The 18,286-nt window shown below is 44.8% G+C and overlaps 1 protein-coding gene and 1 long non-coding RNA gene across 2 annotated transcripts; one reads left to right on the forward strand and one right to left on the reverse strand.

The window, feature by feature from the left end:
- The first annotated feature begins 4,399 nt into the window (after positions 1-4,399).
- LOC109943088 (uncharacterized) lies at positions 4,400-6,736 on the forward strand. Its single transcript, XR_002265710.3, has 2 exons — positions 4,400-5,925; positions 6,027-6,736. It is a non-coding gene; the product is annotated as an uncharacterized lncRNA (long non-coding RNA).
- LOC100282199 (chorismate synthase 2) lies at positions 6,679-17,041 on the reverse strand. Its single transcript, NM_001367060.1, has 13 exons — positions 16,848-17,041; positions 16,156-16,306; positions 15,785-15,861; positions 15,629-15,687; positions 15,435-15,518; positions 15,197-15,289; positions 14,745-14,825; positions 14,512-14,643; positions 7,969-8,071; positions 7,719-7,813; positions 7,550-7,615; positions 7,147-7,231; positions 6,679-7,076 (listed from the first exon to the last, which is right to left on the reverse strand). The coding sequence occupies exons 1-13, from the start codon at positions 16,987-16,989 to the stop codon at positions 6,922-6,924; spliced, it is 1,323 nt and encodes a 440-aa protein (NP_001353989.1). The 5' UTR covers positions 16,990-17,041; the 3' UTR covers positions 6,679-6,921.
- Between the last annotated feature and the right edge of the window lie 1,245 nt (positions 17,042-18,286).

The following is an 18,286-nucleotide window of genomic DNA, read 5'->3' on the forward strand; positions in this document are numbered from 1 at the left end:
AAGATGTTGTAGCCATCGTTGTTCCTCACCGAGCTTGGTGTGAAGCTCGTGGAGCTGCTCGAGGTGGGCCATGTGACTCCTCAGGGGGGTTCTGAGCATCACCCTGCTCCCTTGGTTCCTCGATGTGTGGGGGCGATGCATCGTCTTCTAGAGGCATGCTGATTTGGTTTCCTTCGTCATGCTCCTCGTGCCCCATATGAAAGCACTCCCGAGTTGGGTTGTAACCCACCTCGTCTGCGTTGTAGTCGTCAGAGCCATCGAAGAAGAGTTCATCGCACACGAACAGGAACTGCAACATGGCCTCTAGGTCATGAAGCCTAGAGAACTCCACGCCGGGGTCCGGACCATCCTCCTCCTCGGAGTCAAGGCACCCTGACAGGAAGAGGAGATCAGCATACATGTTGGTGAAGGCGCTTGTGTCAAAGCTCGGTTGAAAGGGAATAGGGTTGAACACTGATGGTTCTCCCCTAGCCACTAACGGAACCGACATCTCCTGCCTTGAGATGAAGCTGGTGCCTCCCAACACGCAGGTGGGGGAGTCGGTAAAGCTGGCGTGACTCGACCTATGTTGTGGGGAGCTGGCGGAGCTAGCGCTCACCACACCATATGAGGAGGAGCCAGTATAGTCGATGCGGGTATGCCTTTTGTTGCCATCGATGCTCCGGGTGTGATGCTGATGTTCGTCAGGTCCCTCGCGAGGGAGTCTATGTCATTAGTCAGACCAGGAGCGTTGAATGGGCATGGGGCGCTGCCCGCGGTGCGATTGCGGTTGTTCCGTCTTTGCCTCCTATAGCAAAGAGGACGGGGGCGGAAGTTTGGTTGCTCCTGAGCATCAGCAAGGTGTTTAGGTGGGAGGAGCACCATGTCATACTCAATGTCGAGCGACATGTACTCTAGACTCCCAAACCATATCACCATGCCGAGCCTCAAAGGGTGTTGGAGGTTGGCCATTTGGAACCTTGATGGGAACAAATGTTTTACACGTAGTGAGCCCCTACCCGGCGCGCCAACTGTTGGTGTCTTGACCTGAGGGTCTTACCAACTAGTGAAATGATGTTGTGTGCTCTGTCCCATATGGGTGATGCAAGTTGATGCAAGTCGTTTATCCTGGTTCGGGCGAGAGAAATCCCTACTTTTGGCAGGGGGAGGTTGAGACTTATATTACTTCCACCTAAGTGCTTGCAGTAGGGAGTACAAGCTGATCGGGAGAAGGGAGGATCCCAAGTCCCTAGGGATGATTGAGGCAAGTGCCAATATCGTGGTAGAGGTGAAAACCATGAAGTGTTAGCCCACCCTGCCTAAAGCCATGGACTCCCCTATTTATAGCCTCATGGAGGGCTACCAGGAGTTCCGGGGTTGGCCGCGTACGGTGAGGAGGCGAGGCCGAGCCCCTATAGACGGTATGGCATGTGGTATGGGGCTTGTACTTGCTGCTGACTTATGCTCGGTGGAGACATCTGGTTCCTGCAGAGAGCTGAGAACAGATCCGAGGGCTCGGTCATGAGCCCGAGTCTACCTGATGGGGAAGTTGACCATGCCGTAGTGGTTGGTGCAGTGTTGAATATGGCAAAAGCCCCTAGGTAATACGTCAGCTCCGTTGTTTCTAGTGACGTCGGGTGTCTTTCAGTTGATAATATCGAGGCCGAAGCTAGGCTCGGGCGAGGCGGAAGTCTGTCCAAGGCTATGACCGAGCCCGCTCTAGGATTTGTGGACGTGTGTGACACAGTTGAAGGAGTGGCCTCCTGTGGGATTCATGGAGAGCAGGTAGCCGAGGCCAGGCTCGGGCGAGGAAGAGTTTGTCCCGAGGATGAGGTCGGCTTTGTGCGAGGCGGAGTTTGCACCCGAGGACCAGCCCACACTTTTGTCGTATATGCGTCCCATCAAGGGTTGGCAGGCGGGTTGGGGAACAGTAGTTGTTGTACTAAGACATACGTCATCATATTTGGTGAAGGCCAACAGAATCTCTGTCTTGTCGCTTCTGTTCACCTGCAATGCTACGAGGGGTAGGTATGCGCATTTAATGATTGTATCTCCCGCGGCCTTCAGCTAAGACCTGCCTCGGGGTTGTCTTCCTTGCCCTTATTGTAGCTACGACATCATGATCAAGAAAATTATATTTGTGCAAACCTTGGGGAAGATTAGATTGAGTAGCATTTGTCATCTTTTAGCTCGTTGCTACTGAACTGGAGCTAAGATTTGGGCTATTATTTTTGTGTTTGCAATGTAAGCACCAGTTAGTTGTGGGGCTTGCAGAGGCTATGGGAGAACACCAGAAGATTGAAGTGAAAGAAGAGGAGCTCGCAAATATGCTTGCAAATAGTAAACATTTATGTGAAGCTTTGATTACTTCAATAATGCACATAACATTTATGAATTGTATCTTCTCCTTGCCCAGTCACACTGATTGTCTCATGCACTAGACTGGAGTTAAAACATACAGACCACAATAGGGAAATGATATGTCGAAATCCATGCTAGAATGAACTCAATATCATCATTCTTTTTGTATGCATGGTCCTTTGAACTAATTGATGAATTGATACGATTGGTTTGTTCATTCATTATTGAGTTAGTTTCACATGCTTCTTTTATGTATTAACTTCTTATGATAATATGTGATAGTTCATTTTATGTAATCGTTGTGTACTAACATTTTGTTGAATATTCAGTATGTTGTTGCAACGCACGTGCACCTAACTAATTCAAAAGTATTATGTAGCATCTAGCCTAGTAGTAGTAGCATTCATACAGACGTAGCAGTAGCATTTATATAGATGATTTCGTACATCCTTATATCAAGTGCATATAAATAAAAAGTGAAAGGGAAATGACCTCAAACCATTTACTATATATATTGTGCTTGATGACTATCAGAGCCATATGGACTAACTAGTTTGTCAAGTCTTTTGATTCACATGTTCATAAGATCAACAATTCACTTTCTAAGTAAGAAATAGCTCAAATCCAACCTAAAAGGGGTGAAACTTAGAATATATGAACTAGCAATAATTTTATACTTTAGATAAGTTTTAAATACTAAGACTGGGCGAAAAATCCGTAACCCCAATCCTGAATACCCAAAACTCGAATTCCGTTCGGAAATTTCGGGTGGTAACTTGTAAAACCCGAATTTATTTCGGGTAATTCGGGTACCCGAAATACATAGACTTTCATGTGACATGTACTTATATCATTGTTAATTATCAATTTATGGATCTATACTTATGTGTAAGTGTATATGACTTGTGAACTTGTGATTGTAGATTACCATTGTTTTTAAGTGCATGTATATCATTATTCAAACTGTGATTTTTTATTAATTTAATAGGGTGTTTATGAAGCTAACACAACAGTTCCATTAGTTTGGGAATACCCGAACCCGAAATTCTGGGTACCCAAATTTTCGAGTATTGTAAAACTCATAATAACTTTGGGTACCGATTCTTAGAACCCAAAAATTAGGAACAATTGGACCTATACCATTAAAAGATCCAAACTTTAGATATATACCATGGACCCCACATGTCATTGACTCATGTGGACCCACATGTAAGTGAGATAGTAATGGTATGGATCCAAAGTGGTGATCTTTTAATGGTATGGATCCAAATTTCCCCAAAAATTAAAGTACCCAACCCAAAAATTTGGGTAACCCAAACACCGAGCCCTACTAAATACCCTAGGAACCTATTTAATACATCTAAAGAGGTTGAATAGCTCAGTTTCAATAAATCACTTTTTTGGAGCTAGTTTAAGCCAAAACATGAATATGAGTTAGAGAGATTAAAATGTTCAAGATTCATGACTTACACTAGTTAGATAATCTATAGATATATTTGTCTTAAGTCATAGGAACATCCTCAAGACCAGTCAAATTCATTTGAACAAGAATTGGACAAGTTTGTAAAATTTGGTCTGCTGACTTACGCACCGGACCAAGTATGCAGAGAAGATCGAGACTTGAGTTTTTCCCAATTGGTGTGCTAACCGATCCGGAGACTATCTAGGTCGTTTACGCGCAGAGGATGTAAAATGGATTCTCGAGCAATGGAGGATCGGACCGGTATAGTGTGCATCGGACAAGTCAAGATGCAACGACTATTTTACAGATCAACGATCATCTGCTGATGTGGCACCGACGTGGCAGGTCCGATGGCTCACTGGACCGATTATTGTGACAACCACCCGTCAGAATGGTAACCTGCCAAGTCAGGTGTAAGGCGGTATGGTGGTGCACCAGGCACGCACTATAGGGGTTTGGTGCACCACCCGTAGGGCAGAATTTACCCCACTTTTACAACAGCTATTTGGGGTGGTTGGGGATATAAATACCCCAACCAATACATTAAAGATACAAGAGCTATACCAAACCTCCATATATTCATTGCAACATCTCCTAAGCATTTAAAGCCTCACAAGCATCACATTTGATCGATTTGAGTTAGAGAGACTTAGGTCTTGTTTGGGATAGCTCCAGCTCCAGAAAATTTGGTGGAGTAGGTCATGAGGTGCTCTAGAAAATAATGGAGCTAGAGCTGTAAGCTTTTAGAAGACATTTAGATGACTCATTTTATTTATTATTTAGATTAAAAATATTTTTAAAACTAATTAAATTCCTCAGTGCCTTGTGATTTTAAGTGTTGCAAATTCTTGTGCTCTTGTTTTATGCTTTCATTCTCTCTCACACCCCATTCTAAAGGGTTATTTCACTAGTCTAAACTACCCCTAAATATATACAACTCATCCATTTAACCAAGGGCAAAATGGACTAACTCCTATAATATGCATCTGATAGCCACGTGCTCCACATGAAGTTGCTTCGCCTCGACACACCCTTCGTGATGACGCCATGTGTCGCCTTTAATTCCTTCTGGAACCGCACCGCCGAGTTTTGAGTCCCAAACTCGGTGAAACCCACCATCCGTAGTGTTAGGTGGTTTGAGGTTCAACCACCAAAATATCGTGAGTAGCGTACCGCATACGTGTTCCCCACGTCTTGGACACGTGTCCCATCAGTCCTCGACAACTGGTGACACAATCCGTTCTGCCACGTCCTCGCGCTAGTACGTGACCTAGGTGTCAACCACCAAGGCTAGTCACCCGACTGCTTTGGTCCCTTAGTCAAGTCCCAACGCTCGTTCTTCGCCGCTTTTGGTCCATCGGCACAAATCCACATGACATTCACCTTCGTCGTCGACCACCGTCCCTATGCTTCGCACCTGCACACCACAAGCCGACGAAAATAGTTTTACAATACAAGCTCTCGTACTCTAGTTAGTCCAAGACTCACATTAAAATACTACCAATGTTGACAATCACTCATCATCAACCCGAACCATAAATGTGATATCCTGGCCCCTGGGATGGTGATTTCCTGGTCCAAGGCTTAATAGAATTAATAGAGTATCCATACCAACAAGGTGCATCTTCTTTTTCGGAAGCCTATCTCGAAAGAACCTCCATGTTAAGTGTGCTTGGCTTGGAACAATTTGGGATGGGTGACCGACCGGGAAGTTTTCTCGAGTGCGCATGAGTAGGACAAAGTGCGCACAAAAGACACATGTTTGTCTGTGGGGACAACATATGATTCAGAGAGCTGCCAGGAGTAAGTACCACCGATCCAGGGATTGGACGAGGTGTTACAATAGGTCAAGTCAATCTTGTGTTCGCGCGGTTACTTCGAGTCACTGACGTGTGGAACCAGTTCTAGTGCGGCCCCATGCGTCAGTGACTCATCTGCAGTTACTTTCACAAAAGTAACTACAGAGGATCTCCTCGGCTTTCATACGCCGCAAACCAGCAACAATGATGGTACTTTAGATTTCACAAGCAAGGGTTATTTATTTATTTATAGGCAAGAAAATTGTAAAATCCGTCTTAAATATTACATCAAAAGGTGAAAGAGCCTCTATCTAAGTTAGTTAGGTGGTCTCCAAGCCGAGGTAAAAAAACCTCTTATTTGAATTGTAAAATCCATCTTAAATATTACATCAAAAGGTGAAAGAGCCTCTATCTAAGTTAGTTAGGTGGTCTTCAAGCCGAGGTAAAAAAATCCTCTTATTTGAAGTTCTTCTTAACACAATAGAATCCTCTTATTTGAAGTTCTTAACACAATAGACGGTCGGGTCGATAAGAGCTTAAAACATTGTTACCCTGTTTTTTGCTATTTGCATAAAAAACAGTTCACGAACAAAAAAATAAAATCAATTAAAGGTCTATTTAGTTTAGTTATAGATTTCTAAAAAAAATAATTCTAGTGATGTTTTGGAGAAGCTGTTGCGAGCTGACCGTCATAGAAAAACTAAAATATATTTGATTGAAACAATTATAAACTATAGAACTGATAAATTATAGATTCTATAAAAACATGATAGCTCGGTAGATGATAAGAATCTATTCTGAATTAAGGATGTGTTTAGTGTGTGGCGCCACGCCACACCTAAGTTGCGGCGGCCGAATCAGCCGCCACAACTGCGGCGGGAAAAGCGGTGGCTTAGGCCAGCTATCAAACACGCCCTAAATCTTGCACAGAATGCCGAACCGAACACACCAGTGCGCATGGCGAGGACGTTTTTCACCCAAACTAAGCAGGGGTGGACGATGCAGCAAAACAGAGTGGTCTTAACAGAATTCCTTTATATAGACCGTTCAAGTGCTGATCATATGAAGACACTGTTATCTCTCCCAAATTAAACTTTATTGCTCAAACGACATCATGCGTCCTCTCTCAAAAAAAGAAAAGGGGTAAATATCAGTTATACTACACATCACAAAAACATTAATGCATTTCTATCTTGATATCCGTTCACTTTATCTCTAGGTACAATAGTCGAGGGTTTATGGGGGTTCCGAATTGCAAACTGCTTAGCAAAGACCAGAATTTCGATAGAAGGAAAGCTGGGACATGTTCCACGACAAACATTATGATAGGTTTGGTGACAGTTCAGATGCACTGCTAGCAGAGCCAATGGGCTCTTGTAGGGCAAGGTTCAGCGGAAACATCTCACACTGGGCAATATGCGCCATGAGCTGGTCCATCAGGACCAGCGCAGCCATGGATTCCACCATAGGAACAGCTACAGAAGTAATAGAATAAAAAACATCAGAACGTGATGATAAAAGGTAGGAAATTTTTGGAGACATTACCTCGAGGGACAACACAGGGGTCATGGCGCCCCCTTGCCAAAAGTTCAACATCCTCATGCTCCCTTGACACAGTATTTTGCTTCTTCTGGAATAGTGAAATCAATATCTCAGATAACTGACAATAACTTTTCACAAGTAGCAGAAGCATAACTGGAATCGTGTAAAAGATAACTATGCCATACTGCCATTATTGAATACAAAAGAAATTGCAGATGTTGAACCAAGTAAATATTCTAACATTCATGGTAGTTGCAAAAAGTATGTGTTTTTGACAAATTAGTGGTTCCAACTGTATTCACAGCATTTCTCTGTATTATCACTCAAAAGGCAGTATATGGTAATTATGCCACTGCTAACATTTTAAGGAAGCAAAGAAAGGAAGTTTTGAACTGGGATGCCTTACTCCGATAGTTGCTGTTGGCTTAAAAGCCACTTTGAAGTAAATAATTTCACCATTTGATATCCCTCCCTGCATGCACATACAAGTTAAAAATAATAAGTCAGCAATTTCATACGAAATACAACTATATCACAAAAAATGTAGTAGAGCAATAAGATTTTAGGATAAAAACCTGAACACCGCCTGAGCGATTAGTTCGTGTCCTCACATTTCCAGCCTCATCCATATAGAACTCATCATTATGCTCACTTCCAGTAAAGTCCGTACCTTGGCACAAGTTATTAGGAATTAGTCAAACTGTAGAGTAGGCTGCATGCAAACAACGCCAACTAGTCATGTGCAAAATGTACATATTCCTTGTGTATTCAAGGAAACAAAATGATCCATTTTTTCCAGGAACATAAATGAAAATGATTCCTTACCAGCGAACCCACTGCCAATCTCAAACCCCTTGCTTGCAGGAAGAGAAAGCATGGCTTTTGCCAGTTCAGCTTCAAGTTTGTCAAAAACAGGAGAGCCAAGACCCTACAAATTGTTGTTGCCCCAATCAAACCAGCTATCAGAATTCAAAATAAAATTTGAAATGGATGATAAACTTAAATGTTGTAGTGCTTATTGACGAAAGTCGGGCAAGAAAGACTGGAGTTTTGGTGGGAGACTAGAGTCCAAAGGTTTTAGATTTAGTAGACCTAAAACCGAATATATGAGATGTAAAACTTGACCGGTAGGGGAAAGACCACCCCCACGGTATTATATTAAGAAGAACCTCAATCGGTGCCTCGACCGAGAAAGGCCACGAAAACTGGCACCCCGTACAGCATGAGGGTCCGCCCACTATAGGTTGGGTCTTTACTCGTGCTTTGAGCCCTTCCAGCCCCTATCCCTTACACGAGGATCCGCCCCCCATAGGTCAGTCCATCCTATGTGCACAGAACCAGGGGAACCAGCGAGTGACCTTTTTAACCTCAGCCTGAAATTCACTCCCACTGGGATTCGAACTCAAGACCTAAGGAGTGTTACTCAGACCACCTAACCAACTTAGCTAGAGGAGCACTACCATATATAAGGAGATGTTTACCACATTTGAGAAAGGATATATGTTGTGAACCCGGCTGCGATGCGCAGGACGGGGAGGAGTGCACCACGAAGGGTGGGATATCAAGGTGGATTGAGTGGAAGAACGCAGCGAATAGGGTATCCTGTGTGGCGGCTGGGGACTTAGGTCACCTGATGGCGGAAGGTCCGCCGGGGTGATCAAGCAGTCGCACCCACAAGTACAACTTCTTTGATGATCTCCTAGTACAATCTAAGGCCACCTTTATAGCTTAGGTGCCTAACCATATTACAGATTTTCTAGGGGATAAGATAACTCTCCCGGGAGGATAAGCCTCCTTAATTATTGCCTAACATTTAGCCTTCTTAACAAACTAAATCTGGTGCCTAGTATAATGCCGGCCCACAAAAGAATCTACAACACTTCCCCCCTCCCCAACAAACAGCTCGTCCGCGAGCGCCACATGTGGATATTGGCGTTTAAATGCCTCAACTTCCGTCCGCGAGCGCCACATGTGAATATTGGCGTTTAAATGCCTCAACTTCTTCCCATGACGTATCTGCTTCTGAGCGCCCTACCCATTTTACCAGCAGCTCCCAGACTCCTCTATTCAGCCTTGCTCGGAGGACCTTCTCAGGAGATGGAATAATCCGCCCATGTAACAAGGGTGGTAAGGGGACCAGCTGTGTTGGCAGGGTGCCTTCGAACTTCTTCAAGAGAGCAACATGGAAAACGTCATGAATGCGTGCATTTGGTGGTAGTTGCAGCTTGTAGGACACCTCCCCTATCTTTTGTGTGATCTGATATGGACCATAAAATTTTGGTCCCAACTTGGAGGGAGAAGTCGTAGTGACCCCTACAGCCGTTCGCTATTGTAGCCGTAGCCAGACCCAATCTCCCACACTGAATTCCACTTCTCTGCGACGCTGATCCTGGTAACTTTTCATAGTGACTTGAGCTTGCACTAGACGTGCTTTGATCTCCTCAAGAAATGCATCTCTATCCTGCAGCTGGACATCAATGGCTGCTACCTTGGAGTTCCCTGGCGGGTAGGAAACCATAGGAGGAGGGTCCCTGCCATACACTACTTTGAATGGCGAGCACTTTAGAGCAGACTGATATGATGAATTATAGCAATATTCAGCCCATGGGAGCCACTTCAACCACGATTTAGGCCGATCCCCAGCGAGACAGCGGAGGTACATAGTTATAATCTAGTTCACCACTTCTGATTGACCATCTGATTGTGGGTGGAAGGCTGAGCTCATCTGTAACTTAACCCCGACCATGTGAAACAGTTCAGTCCAAAACTGGCTAGTGAAAACAGTGTCACGATCACTTACAATGGAACATGGTAGACCATGAAGTTTGACAATATCATCGAAGAAAGCCTTCGCCACTGAGACTGTCGTGTAGGGGTGGCCCAAGGCAATGAAATGGCCATATTTCGAGAATCGGTCTACAACTGTAAGCACTACTGACTTGCCACCAACCTTTGGAAAGCCCTCAATGAAGTCCATTGATATGTCAACCCAAACCATAGAAGGAATGGGCAAGGGTTGCAGCAAACCAGCTGGATGAAGGTGCTGAGTCTTGTTGCGTTGGCAAACTGCACAACTGCGCACGAACTCACGTACCCGGTGGAGTGCTTTTGGACTGTAAAAAGATGTTCTCCACCTCTGAACTGCCTTTTGCACGCCTTCATGGCCAGATTCATGAGCTTGGGCAAGAAGTACAGACCATAATGACGATGCCTCTGGAATGAATACTTTGCCCTTGAACCGTAGCAGACCATCCGTTGTAGTCCAACCTAGACTAGCAGTGTCGTCAGCCAACTGCTTGCAGATTGCAGCCACCTGTGGATCAGATTCAACTTCTGCCTTTAAAGTAGCAAATAAATCAAAGGAAGGCGAGGAGATGGTGTACATAGTTCCCATATCCTCATCCCGACGGGATAGCGCATCCGTTGCGCCATTGAGTGTGCCTGGCCGGTATTCCACCGTGATGTCATATCCAAAAAGCTTGTTGACCCACATGTGTTGAGGAATCGTTGATCAAGCAAGAACTTCAAGCTATAATGGTCAGTCCGGACTGTGAATGGTCGACCCCATACATATGGTCTCCAATGCCGAACTGCTTTGACCAATCCAATCAATTCCCTCTCATAGGCTGGCAGTTTCTGATGATGGCGAGACACAGGCCTGCTGAAAAATGCTATGGCTCCATCCCTTTGGTGTAGAACTGCCCCAAATCCTGAGCCCGACGCATCACAATCAATGAAGAATCTTTTGGTGAAATCGGGTAACTGAAGAAGTGGTGTTGTTAATAGTGATTGTTTCAGCTGCAAAAGGCCTTTGTTGCCTCATTTGTCCATTGGAAGGCATCCCTTTTTAGAAGAGCAGTGAGAGGGCTTGCAACAGACCCATAACCAGCTATGAACTTGCGATAATATCTTGTAAGACCAAGAAAACCGCGGAGAGCTCTGAGGGTACGCGGTATTGGCCACGACTCCACTGCATCCACTTTAGATGGATCCATGGCGACCCCCTGTGCTGATACAATATGTCCAAGATATGACACTGCAGGTTCACCGAAGGAGCATTTGGAACGCTTGAGAACCAACTTGTTGTCACTCAGCAGCTGGAACACCTACTTTACATGCCTTAGGTGGTCTGTCCAGGACGAACTATATACCAAGATGCCGTTGAAGAAAACCAGTGTGAACTTCCGGATGAAGGGCTTCAAGATGTTATTCATGAGAGCCTGGAAAGTGGATGGTGCATTGGTAAGGCCGAATGGCATTACAAGAAACTCGAAATGACCACAATGTGTCCGGAAAGCTGTCTTGTGGATGTCGCTGGGATGCATTCGGACTTGATGATATCCACTGCGAAGATCAAGCTTGGTGAAGAAGCATGAACCCCGTAAGCTCATCTAGAAGTTCATCAACCACCGGAATAGGAAACTTGTCTTTTATTGTTTTTGCATTCAACTCATGATAGTCGATACAAAATCGCCATGTATTGTCTGCCTTCTTCACCAACAAGACGGGTGATGAAAATGCTGATGTGCACTCACGAATGATCCCCTGCTGCAACATTTGGTCACACTGCCTCTCGATTTCATCCTTTAGAAGTTGGGGGTATCTGTATGGTCGCACTGCCACCGGTTCTGTTCCAGACAGTAACCGAATATGACATCATGGCAACGCGAAGGCGGCAGACCGTGTGGTTCTTCAAACAAAGCAGCAAAGGATTGTAGAAGTTCCTCCATGCATTCTCGGCTTTTGTCAACGGCTGTGCTGCAGAGAATAGGGTCCCCCATGCCTGTCAAGCGGATCAGCCGTCCTTGGCGCCAGAATGCCATAGTGTGGTTGTCAAAATTACATATGACGGATCCTAAAGACCGCAACCACTCAACCCCCAGAACTAGATCGAAGTCGTCCAATGGTAAGGAGTAGCATGTTGTGGGGAAATCCTCAGTGCCGATGGTGAGTGTGGTAGTGACCCTGCCTCTGCTGGATATGCGCTCGCCATTGGCCACTTTTACTGAGAGACCAGGTTGAGGAACCACTTGTAAGCCCAGGCGCGACACTGCAGCGTCACAAAGAAACGTGTGGGTGGAACCTGAATCAACCAATGCAGTGAGTGTGATGCCATTGATGCTGACCGGGAGTCTGAGAGTGTCAGCGACTCCTATTCCGGTCATAGCCTGCAGCGAGATACCCAAGTCTTCTGGTGAACCAGTCTCTGTGGTAGTGTCATCTTCCTCCAATTCTAGCAGGAACACGCCGCGACCAGAACACTTGTGGTCTGGAGAATACTTCTCTTTGCAATGGTAGCATTCGCCATTGGCTCGCTTGGCAGCGATCTCCTCAAGAGATAGACGCCGGAAGCGGGGCCTGCTGGAGGCAAATGATGTCGACCGTGCTGCTGCAGGTGTTGAGGATTTGGATGGTGCTGCTGGTGCCTGATATGAGGTGGTGTTGGGGCTGGCAGATAGCAGCAGACGCCGCTCATACACTCGGCCAGATGCATTGCCCGTTGAAGTGTCTCTGGCATTTCCATCTCCACATCAGTGCGTAGGGGCTCCCCCAATCCTGTTGTGTACATGTTGGTCTGCTGCCGATGAGTCATGTCGTCACAGCGGCATAGGATTGTCAAGAACTGCCGAGTGTAGTCTTCGACGGTGCCGGTGCGCTGCAATGCTTTCAAGTCAGCCATGCCGTTGAAACGGAGTGGTGGCCCAAAACGCATCTGGAGGAATTCTATAAATCTTGACCAAGTGAGTGCACCACCAATGTCACGCTCCAGGGCATAAAACCACTCTGCTGCGACGCCTTCCAAGTGCAAGGATGCCTGCCAAACCCGCTCATCTTGATGAACGCCCATGCCGCGAAAATATGTGTCGCATTTGTTGATCCAAGGCAAGGGGTCAGCTTCACCGTCAAAGTGGGGGAAGGTAAAATTTGGTCGTCGTGGTCCGCTATCTTCATAGCGATCGCGGTGACCGCTGTGCAGTGGGGCTCGACGACCACCGGCGAATCCGCCATTGTAAGCGCCAGAACTGGTGTGCTCTGCACTTGCGTGACTCTCTAGGGCAGGACCTGTGGACAGGGTCGTCGCGGCCAGAAGTGGCGCTAGCGGCGATCCTGTCGGTTGAACAGGTTCTTGTTCCAGGAGGGCGAGCCGTTGAGCGTGGGCGTCCAGGCGGTTGTTCATGGTCTAGCTTCTCGGAGTCAGTCATCTTCCCAAGATCTTCGTCGCTACCGGACATGGATGTCGCTGCAGCTTTGGAATCTGATACCAAATTGTTGTAAACCCGGCTGCGATGCGCAGGACGGGGAGGAGTGCACCACGAAGGGTGGGATATCAAGGTGGATTGAGTGGAAGAACGCAAGGAATAGGGTATCCTGTGTGGCGGCTGGGGACTTAGGTCACCTGATGGCGGAAGGTCCGCCAGGGTGATCAAGCAGTCGCACCCACAGGTACAACTTCTTTGATGATCTCCTAGTACAATCTAAGGCCACCTTTATAGCTTAGGTGCCTAACCATATTACAGATTTTCTAGGGGATAAGATAACTCTCCCGGGAGGATAAGCCTCCTTAATTATTGCCTAATTTTTAGCCTTCTTAACAAACTAAATCTGGCGCCTAGCATAATGTCGGCCCACAAAAGAATCTACAACATATGTTAGTTTGGAAGTTCGATATTTAGGATCAATGCTACTGAGGGGGATATTGATGAAGATGTTAGCCAAAGAACCAAAGCAGGGTAGATAAAGTGGCATCAAGCATCTGACATTCTATGTGACAAGAGGGTGCCATAGAAGCTAAAAGGCAAGTTTTATTGGATAGCGATTAGACCTGTTATATTATATGGTGTAGAATGTTGGCCTACAAAAAGACATGTTTAGAAATGCGTATGTTGCATTGGATTTATGGCCATACAGGAAAGGGTCATGGAACGATGATATATGTGATAGGTTAGATGATATACGTGATAGGTTAGGGGTAGTACCAATTGAAGAAAAGTTTGACCAACATTAGTTGAGATGGTTTGGACATGTCCAACGTAAACCTCCATAGGTGTGTATAGTGGGATCCTAATGTGCGATAGCAATGGAAAGAGAGGCAGCGAAAGGCTGAAGTTGACATGGGAAGAGGCACTATAAAGAGACTTGAAAAAAATGAAATGTATCCAAAGATTTAGCCTTGAATAAAAGTGCATGGAAAATTGCTATTCATGTATTTGAACCTCGATTTGTGGTTTCTGATGAGTTTCAATTCTAACCTATTTCAACTTGCTTGGGAAGTCCCTAAAAGACTTTGTTGTTGCTGATCAACCTTAAAGGATGTGATGCAATCAAAACTAAAACAAATAAAAATAACCATAGAGCTTCAACACTTACACGAGGAACATTTCTTGCAATGCATGTGACGACCCCACCAATTGAATCTCCTCTAACTCGTACCGTATCAATGGCAGCAATCATCTTCTCTGCATATTCTGGATCAGGACATCTAACGATGTTGCTCTCTATCTGAAATTTACAAGAATAGGATAAAAATCATCAAATGTGTGCAAAGACTAATAGACTATCCCTGTAATGCTTTGGAGGGGGAGGTAGTGACAAGAAGATACATGTTCCAAGGTTACAGTCTCATAATCAACTGCATCTTCTGGAAGTACGACTTGGTGCACTTTAGAAACAAATGCCAAGATCTGCATGTAGATGATGTTCTTCCATCAGGATTAAAAGGGAGAGGGAGGGACTGCCTTTTTGCAGTGTAAATGAAAATGCAAAAGGAAAGTTTATTACTCTAGGCAAATACTTGCATAGTCTGAACTACACATAACAAATGCTTGTCATATTAGGTCAAGCAACAACCAGGATCCAAGTCCAAGCAATCTGAGGAGCGCTGTTTAACCAGGATCCAATGTTTGCTCTTATAGCTTTTATATATAAAAAACTCAAAAAAACAAGCTTCCGTTTTCTTTAGCATTGCATTTTTCTATAGTAAGTAACCAGGCCAACTACAGTTGATCACAAGAGTATAATGGTTCAAGAAAAAGGTTGTCAAGTAGGGTCACACCTCCACTCCTGATTTGAGCTTTAGAATTTTCTTTGCAAGAGCTCCTGCAGCCACCCTGCCAATGGTTTCTCTGGCTGATGACCTTCCACCTCCCTACCATTAATCAAGCACAAATACTTTAATTCAAATATTAAAGTCTGAGAATCATTACTTACACAAATTCTAGCAAAAAAAAGTGTAAGAAATAGTTGTACAATGTGGTAACTACTTTATACTTATATGTGCATAAAAAAGGTACCTGCACAGCTCTAACTCCATACTTGAAGTCATAGGTTGCATCTGCATGGGATGGTCTGTACGCCTTAGACATTTCACTGTAATCCTGTAGAAGCGAGTATGTTTATGAAACAAAATATACTACTGACACTGTCCCTTCTAAATGTTCAACTTCCATTCATGAGAAAATATATATATCCAGAATTAGATACTTACACCACCCCTTTGATCTGTGTTTGGGACAAAGACGTGAATTGGTGTACCAGTAGTCATCCCTGGAGAAAAAAACAACACCAGTATTATCATGCTACTGAGAAAAGCTAATGCAATCTTAGTTCCAGAAATTGTCTTCTATCCTGGTAGGTACCATACCATCATGTGTCCCTGATAGAATTTTGCATGTATCAGTCTCCTTTCTTGGGGTTGTAATTCTACTTTGACCCGGACGTCTGTATAAATCAATCTTCAGAATCAGTAAACATTACAGGAATAGTTTAGCAATACATCGAGGAAAATTCATCCTTTGGCATCAGCGAACACCAAAGAAATAATCAAGCAAGGATATATGCTACTAGTGGTCCACCCCAATATGAGTTTGATGATATGTCATTCCGCATGTTTCTAACATGATAGTGGCAATGCGAGTGGCATATAAAAAATCCATATAAGAACTGTATTATGCTAGATTTTAGTAAACTAGTAATAACTTAAAACTAATATGTGGAAGAGAGTAAGAGACACACCTTCTATCGAGTTCTACTTGCATGTCTGCCTCAGTGAGAGGAATTCTGGGTGGGCAGCCACTGATAACGCAACCAACACCCCCTCCATGGGATTCGCCATAGGTTGCAACCTGGAAGTAGTTCCCGAACACATTTCCCGATGCCTTCACCTCTGTTCTCAAAAGCACACAATGTAAGAGTCGGCTCCTTTTTCATTCTTGTTCTAAGAAAATACCAATCATGTACTAGCAGATTAAGAAGCCATTTGCTAGAGTACCATAAGAATTGAGGCATGGAAATCAATGATGGAAATTGACAAAGATAACAATAGTTAGAACCAGCTGCGATAGCCACTAGGTCTAAAACACTTACTGATTAATTGAATACTGAACTAAGCAAACTAGCACCAGAACCTTGGAATCCTATATTGGTTGGGACGATTACTAAACGAATCACAACAAAGCATGTGCATGCCGTCATCATACGCTGTGTTATTCTCACTGCGGAGGGGAAGATTTTCATAACCCCTCATACCATCAATGAAAGGACACGATGCAATCCACCGAGAGGCAAAGCAACCCCCAGGTCCCACCCGGGGTTCCCGCCCCGCAACCTCCAACCCATTTGCGCCACAGACGCGCCATGCCCATCCGCTCAACGCCGTTTGCGCAACAAACTCCAGCAATATATAAGTGAAGGGGATCCAGGCGAACCTAGGCTGGCGGCCCGGCGACGGCGGCCGACGGATAACCGGAGGGACGTGGGAGCGGACTCCGGGAGCGCGCCTATCCCGCGGGGGAGAAACCGTGTGGACGCCCTGGCGGACACCGGCGGCTGCGACACGGGCGCGGCCATCGGAGAAGGTTTGGTTGCCTGGTTGGTGAGGGTCTGAGGGAGAAAGAACGGCGAAGTGGAGGATGGTTGCAGGGAGAGTTTTAATACACGGCGCGGAGTTCCACCTACCCCGTCGGGGCCTCCGGTCCGGTCCAGCCGCCCGGGCTGCAAAACCAGCACGGCAGCACCTACTACGCACGGGTAGTAGTAGTACACGAGCTCCGGTTCCGCGCCGCCTGGGTTCGCGGTTCGCCAAAGCCACACCTGCCAGTGCCATGCGATGCGATTTTGACTTGGACGCTGATCCGATCGGCAACCAGAATTGGCTTGCCAGCTGTTTAGACTACTACGGTTATAATCTACCGTAATAATTTATAGAGAAAAAAACATTATAATAATTTATATGAATAAAAATATTATAAAAATAATAAAAGCCAGTATAGATTAAAGTCAACCAAGCATACGAATATGTCTTGCAGTTGCAAATGAGTAAGACATGGGATAGTAAAAAAAACAAGGATCGGTCCGGACAAAAAATATTCTCAGATTTATCTTAGTTACTAGCAGTGCCGGCCCTGGCGGGGGTCGAGCAGTGCCCCCGACCAGGGCCCCCAAATTAATAGGGCCTCATTTTAGTTACTAAATAATAGTATATATATACAATCATATAGCGTATATTGTATATATATATATATATATATATCTCTGTTAGCTCTATAAAACTTTTAAAGACTTAATTATAAGTCAACAACATGCAAGGAGAATTAGACGTAACCCATTAATCTTAATTTATATATTCTAGTAGTAGTACTTCTTAGTCTCAGGCCCATCTGCCTAGGCTCTCAGTCGCAAACAGACAGGCGGTCGTGCCCTCTCCTCTCGGTAGCCAACACACGACATTGGGTACGACAGCGCTTTTGTCTTTCCCTACATAGCGAACACGAAACTAACATGACATAATCGATTGATCTTACAACGTATTACATCTATTTGATCATTGTTCGAGGTAACCTTCTTTTGAGTCATCTGGACACATATATACCCCATTTTTCTACGAGGTGTTATGTTATATTTTAGTTACTTTGTATTTAATATGAACAATGTTTTCAAATATACATAAATATTTATGAACAATATATATATATATGCACTATAATTATGTGTAATAATTAATATTATCAAGGGCCTTCATTATAAGTCTTGCCCTGGGCCTCTAAAATGTCAGGACCGGCACTGGTTACTAGGTATGTGCTCATGCGTTGCAACGGTAGTAAAAAAAATTTATATGAAACATAGAAACGGAACGACAAATATCAGT

This window comes from Zea mays, chromosome 1 (genome assembly GCF_902167145.1).
Source record: "Zea mays cultivar B73 chromosome 1, Zm-B73-REFERENCE-NAM-5.0, whole genome shotgun sequence".
NCBI classification, from domain to species: domain Eukaryota; kingdom Viridiplantae; phylum Streptophyta; class Magnoliopsida; order Poales; family Poaceae; genus Zea; species Zea mays.